Source organism: Eptatretus burgeri, chromosome 1 (assembly GCF_056783735.1).
Source record: "Eptatretus burgeri isolate ZD-2024b chromosome 1, Ebu_testis_v1, whole genome shotgun sequence".
Lineage (NCBI taxonomy): Eukaryota > Metazoa > Chordata > Myxini > Myxiniformes > Myxinidae > Eptatretus > Eptatretus burgeri.
Genome location: NC_140961.1, coordinates 117160857 through 117173824, shown reverse-complemented (window position 1 = coordinate 117173824; position 12968 = coordinate 117160857). Strand labels below are relative to the sequence as shown.

Here is a 12968-nt window from a genome sequence, read left to right as displayed (position 1 = left end):
ATGAATGCCAACCCGATCCTTCATAAAGCAGCCAATTCAAATGTCTAGCTTCTTTGCCCACCAGCCTTGACTTTCCAAACCTCCAGGTGCAATACAATACGAGGGTCCACAAATGAGCTTGTGAATTTAACCAGAATTGACATGACTATCTTCAGCTAGCTACGACTGTTTACCCTGCTTGTTAATACGGCAGTTTATTGTGGATTTTGTAAAGGACGATGCACGGTATCTGTGCTTCTTGTTGCAGAACCTTTCCAGAGAGCAGGCAGAATACTGCACTTCACACATGAAGCTCTACATCGACAACAAGGGACGTGAAATGCCGTCTGCGTTCGATTACATAGAATTCACACGCTCGCTTTTCCAGAACTAGCGCTTAGCTCTTAAAGCACCATGGAACCTCACCACGCTCTTGCTCTGCACTGTGCCGATGTCTGTCCAGGTGTAATCACCACACTAATTTTTCCCCTCTATGTATAAGTAACTTAACTATTACACTGCTTTTAATGTGTAATCATTTTTCTATTGTCTGTGTGTTGGTGTGAGCCCAAGGCCCAACGATAGCTTGTTGTGATTTGTTGTTTCTTCAAAATCGTAAATTTTCTTTTCATCCTCGCAGGGAAAACAAACCTCTGATTTACCACGTATCACAAAAATCCAGGTCAACTACTTACTGCTCGACTAATTTGGCCTGCAGGATCTTATGAAAATGAAAACTTTTTTTAAATGTTATACGCGCATGCACGGTGACTCCACGGTGATATCATAACCAGGTTTTTTGGACCATGGACCCAAAGAAAGTTTTGTAATTTGCCAAACCCTGTCTACAGTCTACATGATTATTCTTTGATCCTGCCAATCTCTTTCCCAGATAAAGTGACTCGTCATTCCAACGGGCCTTTGCGGGTCATAATGCTGATTCTGAACAATCGTACTTTCTGTTTTTTTCATGACATTGAAATTTTCATTCGGACCTTTGTGACCAATCGCTCCCATTTTCCGTAACCTGCAGCATTCCTTGGACCATTGTTGCACTACATTTAACCTTCGACTGTTCATGCTGCCACCATCAAAAACGAGTCGTGGCACTAGTATTGTGCGTGTGTCTGTCTTGTAGCTCCTGCGGTGTTTCTGCATGCTGTTCTCAATAAATGCTTGCATTATAATGGCAAACTGTGTATAGAGTATTGGTGTTGTAAGAAAAGAAAAGAATAACTGCAGCAGGGTAATGATTTTGTGGCCAATGCAGCAGGGTAAAAAGAACTTCACTACTGTGGCCGTCTGGCATGGATCTCAATCTCCATCTTGATTCAATGACCAAGTCTCTGGAAGCTTCGAGATCTGGTCCATATGGCGTGCAGCAACTGACCACTCTGTGTGGTTTGTGGAGTCCTGAGGTTTGTTTTTGTGTGCTTTTCCAGTGGAACTTTTCAATTTCTTATGACAATCGATGCTATTGCTTGCTTAAGAATACCTATAATTGGCCCCAAATTCTTAATTTGTACATTGTGTTGTTATAACATCCTTGTAATTCATTTAAAAGTACAATTATATCCACTAATGTACTTATTCTACATTTAATAATTTTGATATGTTCAGTCTACTCTGAAGTTGTGATCCTTCAATCGATCAATCAACGTACCAGACTTTACAGATGATTGGTATTGCTGAAGCAGTTTCTTGGCACGGGTTTGGAGTACGTTGGGTGGTTTGCCATTACGTTCCCATCAGAGCAGGAATTTGTAATTTATTTGCACCGGCAATAGCTTGTCTACTATTCACGAAGGACACTCCTTGTGTGCACATGTGAAAAGGCAGGCACTTAGTGAAAGCAGCGGTAGCTTAACGTCCACCAACTCGTTCTGGAAGATGGGACGCTCAGCTTTTACGTCCATCAGAGGGATGGCACACGCATTTATGCCTTGCCTGCGATCGCCAGGATGACAGTTTATACTGGGCCAACATTCAAACCTTGGATAGACAGCTCAGAGATGTGTGTGTGCGCGCACACGCGCGCCTAGACTATCCTGCTCCCTATCCCCTGTGATACTTCGGTCACAATTAAGATGTGAAGGGGAGCTCCACCAACTTGCAGCAATTAAGATCCTTTGCTTTGAGAAACTCAGGAGTGACCTGGAAGTATTTTAACTGATGAAGTACACCAAGTCTGCAAGTTGCTCTTCAGAATATTTTGGTAGTGTGGTTTACTTTTAAGTTGCAACTGATGATCGATAAGGCTTGAGAGTTTGAAGAACTAAATTTGTTCCAGGGCTTGAATGCACAACTGGATGGTGAGTATGTGCATCTTGATTGGACGTCTTGTGAACGCTCTGCAGCGACATGATTGAATGTCTTGACTTAAATTACATCTTCCAGGTGTTGCACCAGCTCTTGAACTTGTGGTTGAGGGATGCAGCTGCCATCAATGTCATTAGGATGTGTCATTCGATTCATTTGCAAATTCCTGAATGGTTTTCAGGGAGCTAGATAGTCTGAAGAATAACAAACGCGACCCGAAAAAGTTAACTTGAGGTGCTTGAGCCTTCACACTTGGAGCATATAAGATGCCATCCGGAGTTGCATGTCGATTCCATTTGGTATGGAAATTTGAGCCAGAAATGGAGGCAACTCCAGATGCCATAAAGCTTGCCAAGCAGAGTGCTTCCAGACGGTCGAAAAAAGCCCAAAGTCTTTATTGTTATGTCAAGAAAGATAGTCTTTATCCAGTTTGAGAATCAGAGCCTCCACATACAAGGAAATTTAATGCAGGATGAGGCCAATCGGCCCATAATGCCCATTAGTTTCTGCCAACATCCATGTACCCCTCTATCCCCAATATTTCTGGGTACCGAATTCCAGTTCATGCCCATCTGCCGTTTCTGCTGCCATGACCTTACCAGGGAGACATTCCATGCATTAACTCCTCTCTGACTAAAAGACCCTTGCCATAGTCGTTCTTACTCTCCTCTTCACTTTCGAGCAATGTCCCCTAGTCTTATTGCTGTCTATTCTGCTGGACAAAAACTCTTCCACATTTCTGTCTAAACCCTTCATCATAAACATCTCTATCAGATCCCCTAATAATCGCCTTCTTTCTCATGGAAAAAAAGGCCCGTCTCTTCCAGTAGCTAACTCTTCATAGCTGAGTCTAGCTAGCCCCGGAGTCGATCTCGTAGCCCAATGCTGAACCGTCGACGTCGGCTATAACCTTCATCAGATGTGGTGACCAAAACACAACATTCTAGATGAGGTCTCTTTCGAAACGGTGTTCGTACTACCTTTTGATTTGGAATTTATCATTTATCCCTCATGAATACAACCCAAAACCTTATCAGCTTCAGCTGTAGCTGCCTCGCAGTCTGGCACTGTGGTGTTACGTGCTTCAACACTGATCCTTGTATTATATAGTGGCCGTTTTCATTATTCTTACCCATACCCATCAGTTTATATTACCTCGTGTTGAAATAATCTGCCGATCTTTTGCCCAATTCATTAAAATATCTCGACTTTCCTAAATCTGAAGTTACCCACCACTTACATCCTATCAGTTATATAATAACCACTATATTTTTTTTCTTTCTTTTTTTTCCCCATTTTCCATTTTCTTTTCTTTCCATTAAGTGGCTTAGCCAGATGGCTGCTCCACCAGCCATTCCACAAGCCCTTACCTTAACCAACAGCATTGTTTGTGATACCTTCTCAAAAGCTTTTTGGAAATCTCGATCAACTTCATCCACTGCACTTCCCTCATCCACCCAGTCAGACACTGCTTCATGTAACTCCAATAAATGTGTTGAACACATGATGTTAACTTCGTAATTTCATGCCGACTTCCTTCAATTATATTAATTAATCGAAATGATTCCCTCATCTGATCCTTCACCAACATCCCCAACATATCTGCAGTTCCCAAATTCTTCTCTGGGTCCTTTATTAAATAACCGTGTTACATTTGCTACTCTAATCCTCTGGTACCTGTCACGACTCCGAGCTGTTAAAAAAATCGGTTAACATCTCGCTTTCCACTTTTGGAGCAGGTGCGAGGCAACTTGAGGTGAAAATAAATACCGGAGAGAACTGACAGGAAATTCTATCTCTGCAGAAGACAATTTCATGAACACAGGCCTTTTTGTGAATGGCCGAATGGCATTCGTTGGTCGTTAAAGATTCCTGTGCTAACCAGAAGGGGGCACTGCATCAGCGGCTCAGCCACACTCTCGGTATTCTTGTTCAGTATGCAGCCCGTGGCTGCTGGTTGCATTTTCTTGAAGTGTGGCCTGTGCTGTGAAGGATGACGGGTTGAGTCAACCCACCTGATGTTATTGAACGGGCTGACGGGTTCGAACACAAGACCCTCAGATCTGAAGTCGGCCACCTTCACCGTTTAGCCAACATCAAGCTTGTTCTCAGTAATGATGCAAACTCGCAGCCGCAGGCTGTACATGGAATGAATGAAACTTCATGTTGGCAATCACAGTCTGTCTGTGGAGTGGTTTATCAGCTTTTTCACAAATTATAGGGTGAAATTGTTAAGCCGTCTTCACGAGAATAAGAAAATAGGATTGAGCATGGAGGAACGATTAAGTGGTGGAAGTAGATATGGAAGGGATTGGGGGAAGGTTTGGTTTAAGTCAAGTCACCAAACACCACACTGCCTGGCAGCTATCGGTAACACTTGTATGGTTTGAGGATGGACTAACGAAGAACCCACCCTAAGGAACAGGTGATTTCCTCTCGCATTACAGATGGGATAATTCCCCCAGAAGAGATCCTTTGGTTACTCCCATCACGCTGTACTCCTGGAGTTTAAAAAAATTCCTACTCCCAAAAATTTTCTCGTGCACTCACCGACTACAACCATCAGTTGTCGACTCATTCCACCCGGGGGTTCAAGAGTGCATAAAAAGTCCAACACACAAACAAGCGAACGGACACAGTGCCGCAAACACACTTCTGAAACTATAGTATGATCAGTTGTTACCCACCCCATTTCGCTTCATGAAGTATTGCACTACACTTCAAATTCGTGTTTGCTACCCACCCCATGTGTGGGTAGAGAACACTAATTTGAAGTGTCGTACAACACTTGCTGAAGCTAAATAATTGCAAGCCATGATTTTGGGATCAAAAGTGATTTGTTTGTCACGATGTGGCAAGAGCGCCTTCACAGCAATGACTACATTGTACAACCCACTTAATAGATACACGTACCCAATAGGCGTACTCAAGGTCACGTAGTACGTGTGGGCATACTCGAGTTAACGTAGTACGTACCCGACGGGCGTTCTTGAGTCCACGTGGTACGTACCTGACCAGCATTCTCAAGTCTACATGGTACATAACTGACGGGCGTACTCGAGTCCATGTGGTACGTACCCGACAGGCCTACTCAAGTCCACATGGTACGTACCCAACGGGCGTACTCGAGTCCACGTGGTACGTACCCAACGGGTGTTCTCGAGTCCACATTGTACGTACCCGACCGGCGTTCTCGAGTCCACATGGTACGTACCCGACCGGCATTCTCGAGTCCACATGGTGCATAACCGACGGGCCTACTCGAGTCCACGTGGTACGTACCCGACGGGCGTAGAGTTCATGTGTTAAGTACCCGACGGGCGTACTCTATTTCATATGTTAAGTACCCGACGGGCGTACTCGAGTCCACGTGGTACGTACCCGATGGGCGTACTCGAGTCCACCTGGTCCGTACCCGACGGGCGTACTTGAGTCCATGTGGTACGTACTCGACGGGTGTACTAGAGTCCACGTGGTACGTACCCGACGAGCGTACTCGTTTCCACGTGGTACGTACCCGACGAGCGTACTTGATTCCACGTGGTACGTACCCGACGAGCGCACTCGATTCCACGTGGTACGTACCCGACGAGCGTACTTGATTCCACTAGGTACATAACTGACGGGCGTACTCGAGTCCACGTGGTACGTACCTGACGGGCGTAGAGTTCATGTGTTAAGTACCCGACGGGCGGACTTGATTTCATATGTTAAGTACCCGACGGGCGGACTCGAGTCCACGTGGTACGTACTCGAGTCCACGTGGTACGTACCCGACGAGTGTTCTGGAGTCCACGTGGTACGTACCCGACGAGTGTTCTGAAGTCCACGTGGTACGTACCCGACGAGCGTTCTCGCTCACATTCTCATGGTATTTGTTTAAAAGTGTTACATTGAAATGGTTTGTACCAAACAGACGATATTCTAATGGTACATACATTGTAATAGTATGTTCTTAATCAACAGACTTTAAAGACAGTTTTAAGATTGGACCAGATCACTGGATGACGGAGTGCCTGTGGATGTTATGTTTCTAAACTTTCGCCAGGCTTTTGTTTCAGTCCCCCACAAATGACTTGTAGAGAAGGCAAGATCGTATGGTATTGAAGAACCACTCATCACCCGGCTGGAAGCTTTCCTCACATCAACAGTCAAAGGGTGATTGTGAATGGAGCCACATCATATTGGGCAGATGTACTCAGTGGAATACCGCAAGGTCATGGAATCCTGGGCCCGTCGCTATTTGTCATCTTCATCAGACCTGCCAGCTTCGATCCAGAGCAGTATTCAACTCTGCGGATGATGCCAAAGTTTATGAACCAGCTTTCGACCTCAGTCATCCAGAAGGACCTCGATAGTGCCATGGAATCGTCACAGCTATGGTTACTTCCTTTTAATCCGAACAAATACAAGACTCTGCACCTGGGTAGAGGGAACAGTCGGAAGTCGCACCATATAGGGAATTCAAAGATGCGAGAAGTGATTGAGGAGATCGACCTTGGAACTATCATGGGTAGGGAATTGAGCTTCCGTAAGCATGTGGCAGTTCAGGTTAACAAGGGCAACCAAACAGTTGGGCTAACCAAACAATCCTTTTGAGAGTCTTGATGAAGAAACCCTCCCTGTGATGTTCAAGGCACTGGTATGCCCACTGTTGGAGTATGGCAACATTGGCTCCCGTGATTCCTGATGGACATCCATGAAGTTGAGAAGGTCCAGAGCCGAGCTGCAATCATGCTTCCCACTCGGTGGATTTTCCTATCCAGAGAGACTCCGGCATTTGAATATGTTTTTGCTCTTCTTCCACTGTCACCGTGGTGATATAATCCAAACATAGAATCAACCAGATTAGACTGCAACGTTTCTTCACTCTGGCTCAGTCCCCTTCAACACGGGGCCATTCCGTTAAACTCTTTATAAGTTAGACGTGAGGAAAAATTTATTCAATCAGAGGGCAGTCAGACTGGGAACAGTCTTCCCCGGAATGTTGTGGATGCTCAAGTCTGTTGAAGCTTTCAAACAGGGTTGAGACAAGGTTTGGTGGGATGAGCATTTCCACTTGCAGTGCCTGTCACCCAATTATGAGCACTACATCCTGCACAAACCACTAAATTAACCAAGTACCATCCATAGTACAAAATGGAAGATCTACAGGACAAGATGACTATGATGATGACATTGATCACATTGTAATAGTACACACTTAATATATGTACTCACGTTCCAATACAATCATCAAGTTGGTCATCTTGTTCTGTCTAACTTCTGTTGCCATTCATGATGAACTTTCGCCAAATATCCCTGTAAGCGGAATCGCAAGGGTGGAACCTTGAAAGTTGGTACGGTTTATACATAGACTTACATCCACCAACTAGATTGCGCACTCCCCATTCAGCATGTACAAATCAGATGGCCACATTATAAAGCTTGTCCACCATCACCATTCCGGGAAACCGAACTCTGAGAACCCGGATGTGCCTATGCGTTTTTGAAATGTATTCAATAGAGAGAGACGAAGACTGAAGTGGCAACAATAGGTTTACTCCAGGCACAGGCACAGCACCAGAACATGGGTGGGTCACATGACGCTCCTGAACCATGCCCCATGTATGCATTAGCATAAGCTACAGATGTATCTGATCTTCCCCACCCCCTGCCCTTTCTCTCATCACTAGTGGAGGGCTATCCTTGCTTGTGACTGATGTGGGCTTCTCAATCGAGGGAACATGGTCGAGAGATGGTTCAGGTACATTGGTGGGTGAAAAGCTTACACAAGGAATCATCGCAGGTTCAAACACAGGTGGTGTTAATACAGGAGTGGGTGACAAAGGCACTTGAGCCGGTTCAATGGTTGGCTCCTCGTGACATGCATGCATCTACCATCACACCACTTCACAAGGAACATCATCTCACCAATGTTGTCGATAATGATGCCAGATAACCACTTGGTTCCACATCTGGAGTTCAACCCATATATTGGATCATTGATCTGGAAGTTGTGGTATACAGACGTTTGGTCATGATTTCGTTTCTGTTGATGCTTGCTCTTCTCAACCTCGACCGTTCCATCCAGGTGCACTAATGATAGCCGTGTTGTTAATTCACAACCCATCAGAAGCTTGGCAAGTGAACGACCGGTGGTTTGATGTGTGTGGTCTGGCATGATAATTCAGTAATACATGAGTGAGACAAGATTGATTGGATCCTTCCTTGACAGGGCTTTGACCATTCTTGACAATCTGAACAGCACGTTTGGCTTGGCCATTACTGGTGTGTTTGTATAGGACAGATGTGTAGTGCTTAAAGCCATTCATTTTACAAAAGTTCTGAAACTCTGAACTCATCAATTTGGTGGCTTGCTAAAACGCTTCTGCTTGTAGCCAACGGTTACCTCGTTAACCGATGGATCCTGCTGAATAACTTTTGACTTGTTAGGGATCACGCATCGACTCTCGGCAGTTTGCGTACACACAGTGGCTATTTCCATGACTTTCGCCAAATTGGGGTTGGATGCAGTTCGGAGTTTCCGCAGAATCGAGTCGTCATTGATGCCTATTATAAGAAAAGTCACGCAACATCTCTTCGAGTTTGTAAACTCACAATGTTCGGCGAGTCGACATAAATCAGCCACGAACTCAGATGCTGACTGACCATCTTGACGACTATGGGTATAAAATCTATATCTCGAGACGATCTTACCCGGTGTAGGGTGAAAATATCTCATCACGAGATTGATGAGCTCTTCATACAACTTGTCAGAAGGTTTTACTGGGGCAAGAAGATCTTTGATGAGGCTGTAAGTCAGGGCACCGTGATACAGCCTGCCATCTTTCAGCATCCTCATCGGTGTCCATTTTGATTGCCATGAAGTACTGCTTCAGACATTCGGTATAGTCTTTCCAATCATCCCCCACTGTGTATTCTTGAAATATGCCGATGCACGAAGACATCCTCATCGCCACTGCCATGTATTCAATAAACAGAGAGGAAGACTGAAGTAGGAACAATCGGTTTAATCCAGGCACCGGATCTAACAATCGGTTAATCTAACAGCACTGGAACACGGACGGGTCATATGACTCTCCTTATCCACACCCCGGTGCATATGTACACCATCATGTGTTGTCCTGTTGCCAAGTTTGAACAAAATCGGCCAATACATGTCCAGGATATTGCTGCGGACGGACGCATGAATGAACAAGACCCAAATCCATTAGCCCCCATTTTAGACTAAGTCCCACGGGGACTAATAATTCCCATTTGTTTTATGCCATCAGGCATGTCGGACTGCTGAAGCTGTTTCATTAGTGAGGGTCACAATCCTGGATGGGCCACCACTCTGATGCAGGATTCTCAAATGGCTCGTATTTCCCAGAGCTGGTACTCATTTTTCCGACCTCGGAAGGATGGCAGGCAGAATAAACCCATCTGGTGTTATTTATGGCACAGTACGTGTCACCTCGTCGTCATCCAGAAACACAGAAACCAGCGTGATTCGGAATCACCACGCTAACTCGTTTAACCAGCCATCTTAGATCTTGCCATCCCGGTGTTCAGGTGGCTGTTGCTGTTGGTGTTTGTTGTTGTTCCCATCATCATTAAAGTATAGTCACATTTATTCAAATATATCCAGTCAGTGCAATCCATTATCATGACATTCCTCCCCCACTTGAATAGGAAGTCTACACATGAGTTTACTATTCAATCATTTAACCTATTCAACTTTCAAATTTCCACAAACACAAATTCACAACATTCAATTCAACATTTCACCTTATATATTGCTTCAATTGAACTGTGTCCATTCTTTAATGACGAATTACCATCTGATAAAATCTTTGTATATCCTTGGCATTCTCTTCTCAGGATGTGGTTTTCCCAAAGCGTGAAGTAGCAATGATGCTTCCTTCGGACTTCACATTGTATGTTGATCTGGCGATACCTCTGGTTCTCGAGGTTTCTCTGCTGTGTTCTCCTGTGGAATTTGGATGGGTAAAAATTCTCAAAATTCCCCATCGCAGGAACATTCTGAAGTCGATACTTCTTCACATGTGAAGCGTTTCTGTCATAACAAACTCCGTTTGGTGACTATTGTCACCTTTCCAGCCTTGGAAACCACAGCGTCAGGGTCTTGCAGGAAGGGTGTGTCCAGTGATCTCGGATTCTCTCTTTTTCAGCAACACCGCATCTCCCGGCAGCACATCAGACTCTAGCATGACATCAATGATCAGCATGCAGCTCAGCTAATCCCTTGTTCTCAGCATCCTTGCCTCGAACTTCTTGGTCAGCCAAGATATCCTTCAGCTCAGGCATCTTAGTGTGGATTTTTCTTCTGAACAACAGCTCTGGTGGGCATTTCCCTGTCGTAGAGTGAGGCGTTGCCATGTATGCCGCAACATATGACTACATGCCTATTTCCAATCCCTCCCTTCAGCTTGCGAAATCTTCATACGCTTCTTTAAAGAATGGATCTTACGTTCTAATTCGCCATTTCCCTATGGCCACTTTGGAGTCATCATGAGAGTGAGATTTGTGACTCACATGGTGGTGGGAGATGCCCAAAGCTTCTGTTTTTTTTAAATTTTTGTACAGTTGTACACATTCACGAGGCTCGTATGAGAGCTAACGCACAACGCACAGCAAGGGGGCCTTGAGACAAGAGGGGCGGGAGAGGGAAGGACAAAACAGTGGGGAACAGAGACATTGGGAGAGGGGTGGGACGGGGTATACAAGATGGACATTACAGGGACATTCAGGAAGGAAAGCAGGGAATTTAAAGGGGGGTGGGTTTGGGATACATTAACGGGGGAAGAAAAGATCGAGGTTTTGGATGGGGGAAGATGAGAGGTGGTGGTGAACTGCAGTTTTGAAGGCCTGGAGGGAAGAATGGGATTGAAGAGAGTGTGGGAGTTTATTCCAAAGGTGGAAAAAAGAGGAATGAAAGAGTGAAGGTGAGCAGTGATTCGTGATTTTGGTAGTTTTACCAGAAGGAAGTTCTTGACGGGCCTTGAGCGCTCTGCAGAAATCTGGTGGAGACATATTGCAGACAGAGCGGGGGGCGGGGGGGGCGAGTGTGAGACCGGAGAGGAGACAGTGGAAGACAGAAAGACTACTGACCTGCCTGTAGTGAGTGAGAGGCCCAAAAACTCAGCCTCATCGCGGGAGATACCAATGATCCTTAATGCCTTGATTTCCACAGCGTGAAGCCGACAAAGGTGAGAGCAGTACTCCATCAGGCTGCGGACAAAAGCTTTGTGAGTGGTCAGGAGCTCAGGTGGGCCGAGGAAGGGCTTTGCACGACGGAGGATTCCCAGTCGATGACTGGTTTTGCAGGCCAGGTTGGAAATGTGGCTTATCCAGGAAAGATCATAGTAGACAGTGTGATTCAGAAGCTTGAATGAAAGGACTACTTCCAGAGGATTGTTAAGGAAGTAGATTGGTGAGGGGGGGGGGATTGCAAACGATCCTTTCGGAGGGACATAGTGAGAGTGAGATTTGTCGGGATTGAAAGACATGTTCCACGTGTTGGACCAGTTTGTGATTTTATCCAGATCTGCAGAGAGCGAAGAAGCTGCTGCTTGCCGGTCTGAGGGATGACAGATGGTACGGCAGAGGGTGGAGTCGTCGGCAAAGAGATAAAGAAGATTTTCCAGAGTCTGACAGATCATTTATGAAAACCAGAAAAAGAACAGGGCCCAGAACGCTGCCTTGAGGAACTCCAGCCTGGACAGGAAGAGGGGATAAGAGAACTCCATTGACTCCATTGATAAGGCCACACGTTGACTGCAACAGGAGGAAGTCTGTGAGCCATGAGTGGAGATGGCTTTTGATACCATCGGAGGAGAGGTTGGTGAGCAGGGCAGGCTGCCATACCGTTTCAAAAGCACGCGATACGTCTTGGGATATGGCTCTGATTTCATGTCTGGCATTGAGTACCTCCATCCATTGTTCGAGAGCAGAAGCAGCATCTCCAGGGTAGAGTGACCTGGCCTGAAACCAAACTGAGGATCAGAAATCAAGCCATTGACGAAGAGGAAGGATTTAATGTCTGAAGCGATGATGGATTCCATAACCTTGCTGATGATTGGGAGAAGGCTGATCGGCCTGTCGTTGCAGGGATCTGTTTTTGCACCTTTTTATGCAGGGTGGTAATGTTTGCTGATTTCCAAGGAGATGGCAGATGACCTTGAGCAAATGAGAGGGTGAATAGAACAGATAGAGAGTCTGCTGTGTGATGGCAAAACCAAGCAACTCCGGTTTTGGTCAAATTTGAGTTTGATCCATATCTGGACTTTCTCGGTTTTTCCTGTCCTCCAAGTGTACTTAAATTAAATATAGCATGAGCATTCACTTCGATAATGTTGTGGCAAAACCTAGCAAGTTCACAGTTACCCTACCAAAGTGTTGGAAAAACCTAGTAAGTCATTTACCATCAATAACAACAGCATGATTTGGATAAAACTTTGTCCTGAAACAACTTACATATAATATGACAAAATAAAGCTATATTGATATATGGTATCTTAATCCCATGACGCCAATGTTTTTCTTTGATAACTCAAATTGTCTGGAGCCGGACTTGCTCGGTTTTGCCATCACACGGCAGGAGTGAGCAAGAGCAGAGGATCGGGCTTTTAGGACACGTGGGCTGATGCCGTCTGGACCGGTTG

General features: G+C 45.3%; 2 protein-coding genes across 5 annotated transcripts in view; both read left to right on the top strand.

The window, feature by feature from the left end:
• The window catches only part of SPTAN1 (spectrin alpha, non-erythrocytic 1), a 179946-nt gene extending 178773 nt beyond the window's left edge, over window positions 1–1173 (top strand). Inside the window, exon 59 of the mRNA XM_085896171.1 lies at window positions 248–1173. Within this exon, the coding sequence (XP_085752297.1) occupies window positions 248–373 (126 nt within the window). The 3' untranslated portion in view covers window positions 374–1173. The remainder of the gene's footprint in view (window positions 1–247) is intronic.
• Window positions 1174–1272: 99 nt separating this feature from the next.
• The window catches only part of LOC147035259 (uncharacterized), a 35115-nt gene continuing 23419 nt past the window's right edge, over window positions 1273–12968 (top strand). For all 4 annotated transcript variants that reach the window (XR_015061897.1, XM_085896117.1, XM_085896138.1 and 1 more), the window contains exon 1: window positions 1273–1397. Coding sequence is in view for 3 of the 4 variants with exons in the window: in XM_085896117.1 (XP_085752243.1) it covers window positions 1287–1397 (111 nt within the window). In the remaining variant the exon portion in view is untranslated. The remainder of the gene's footprint in view (window positions 1398–12968) is intronic.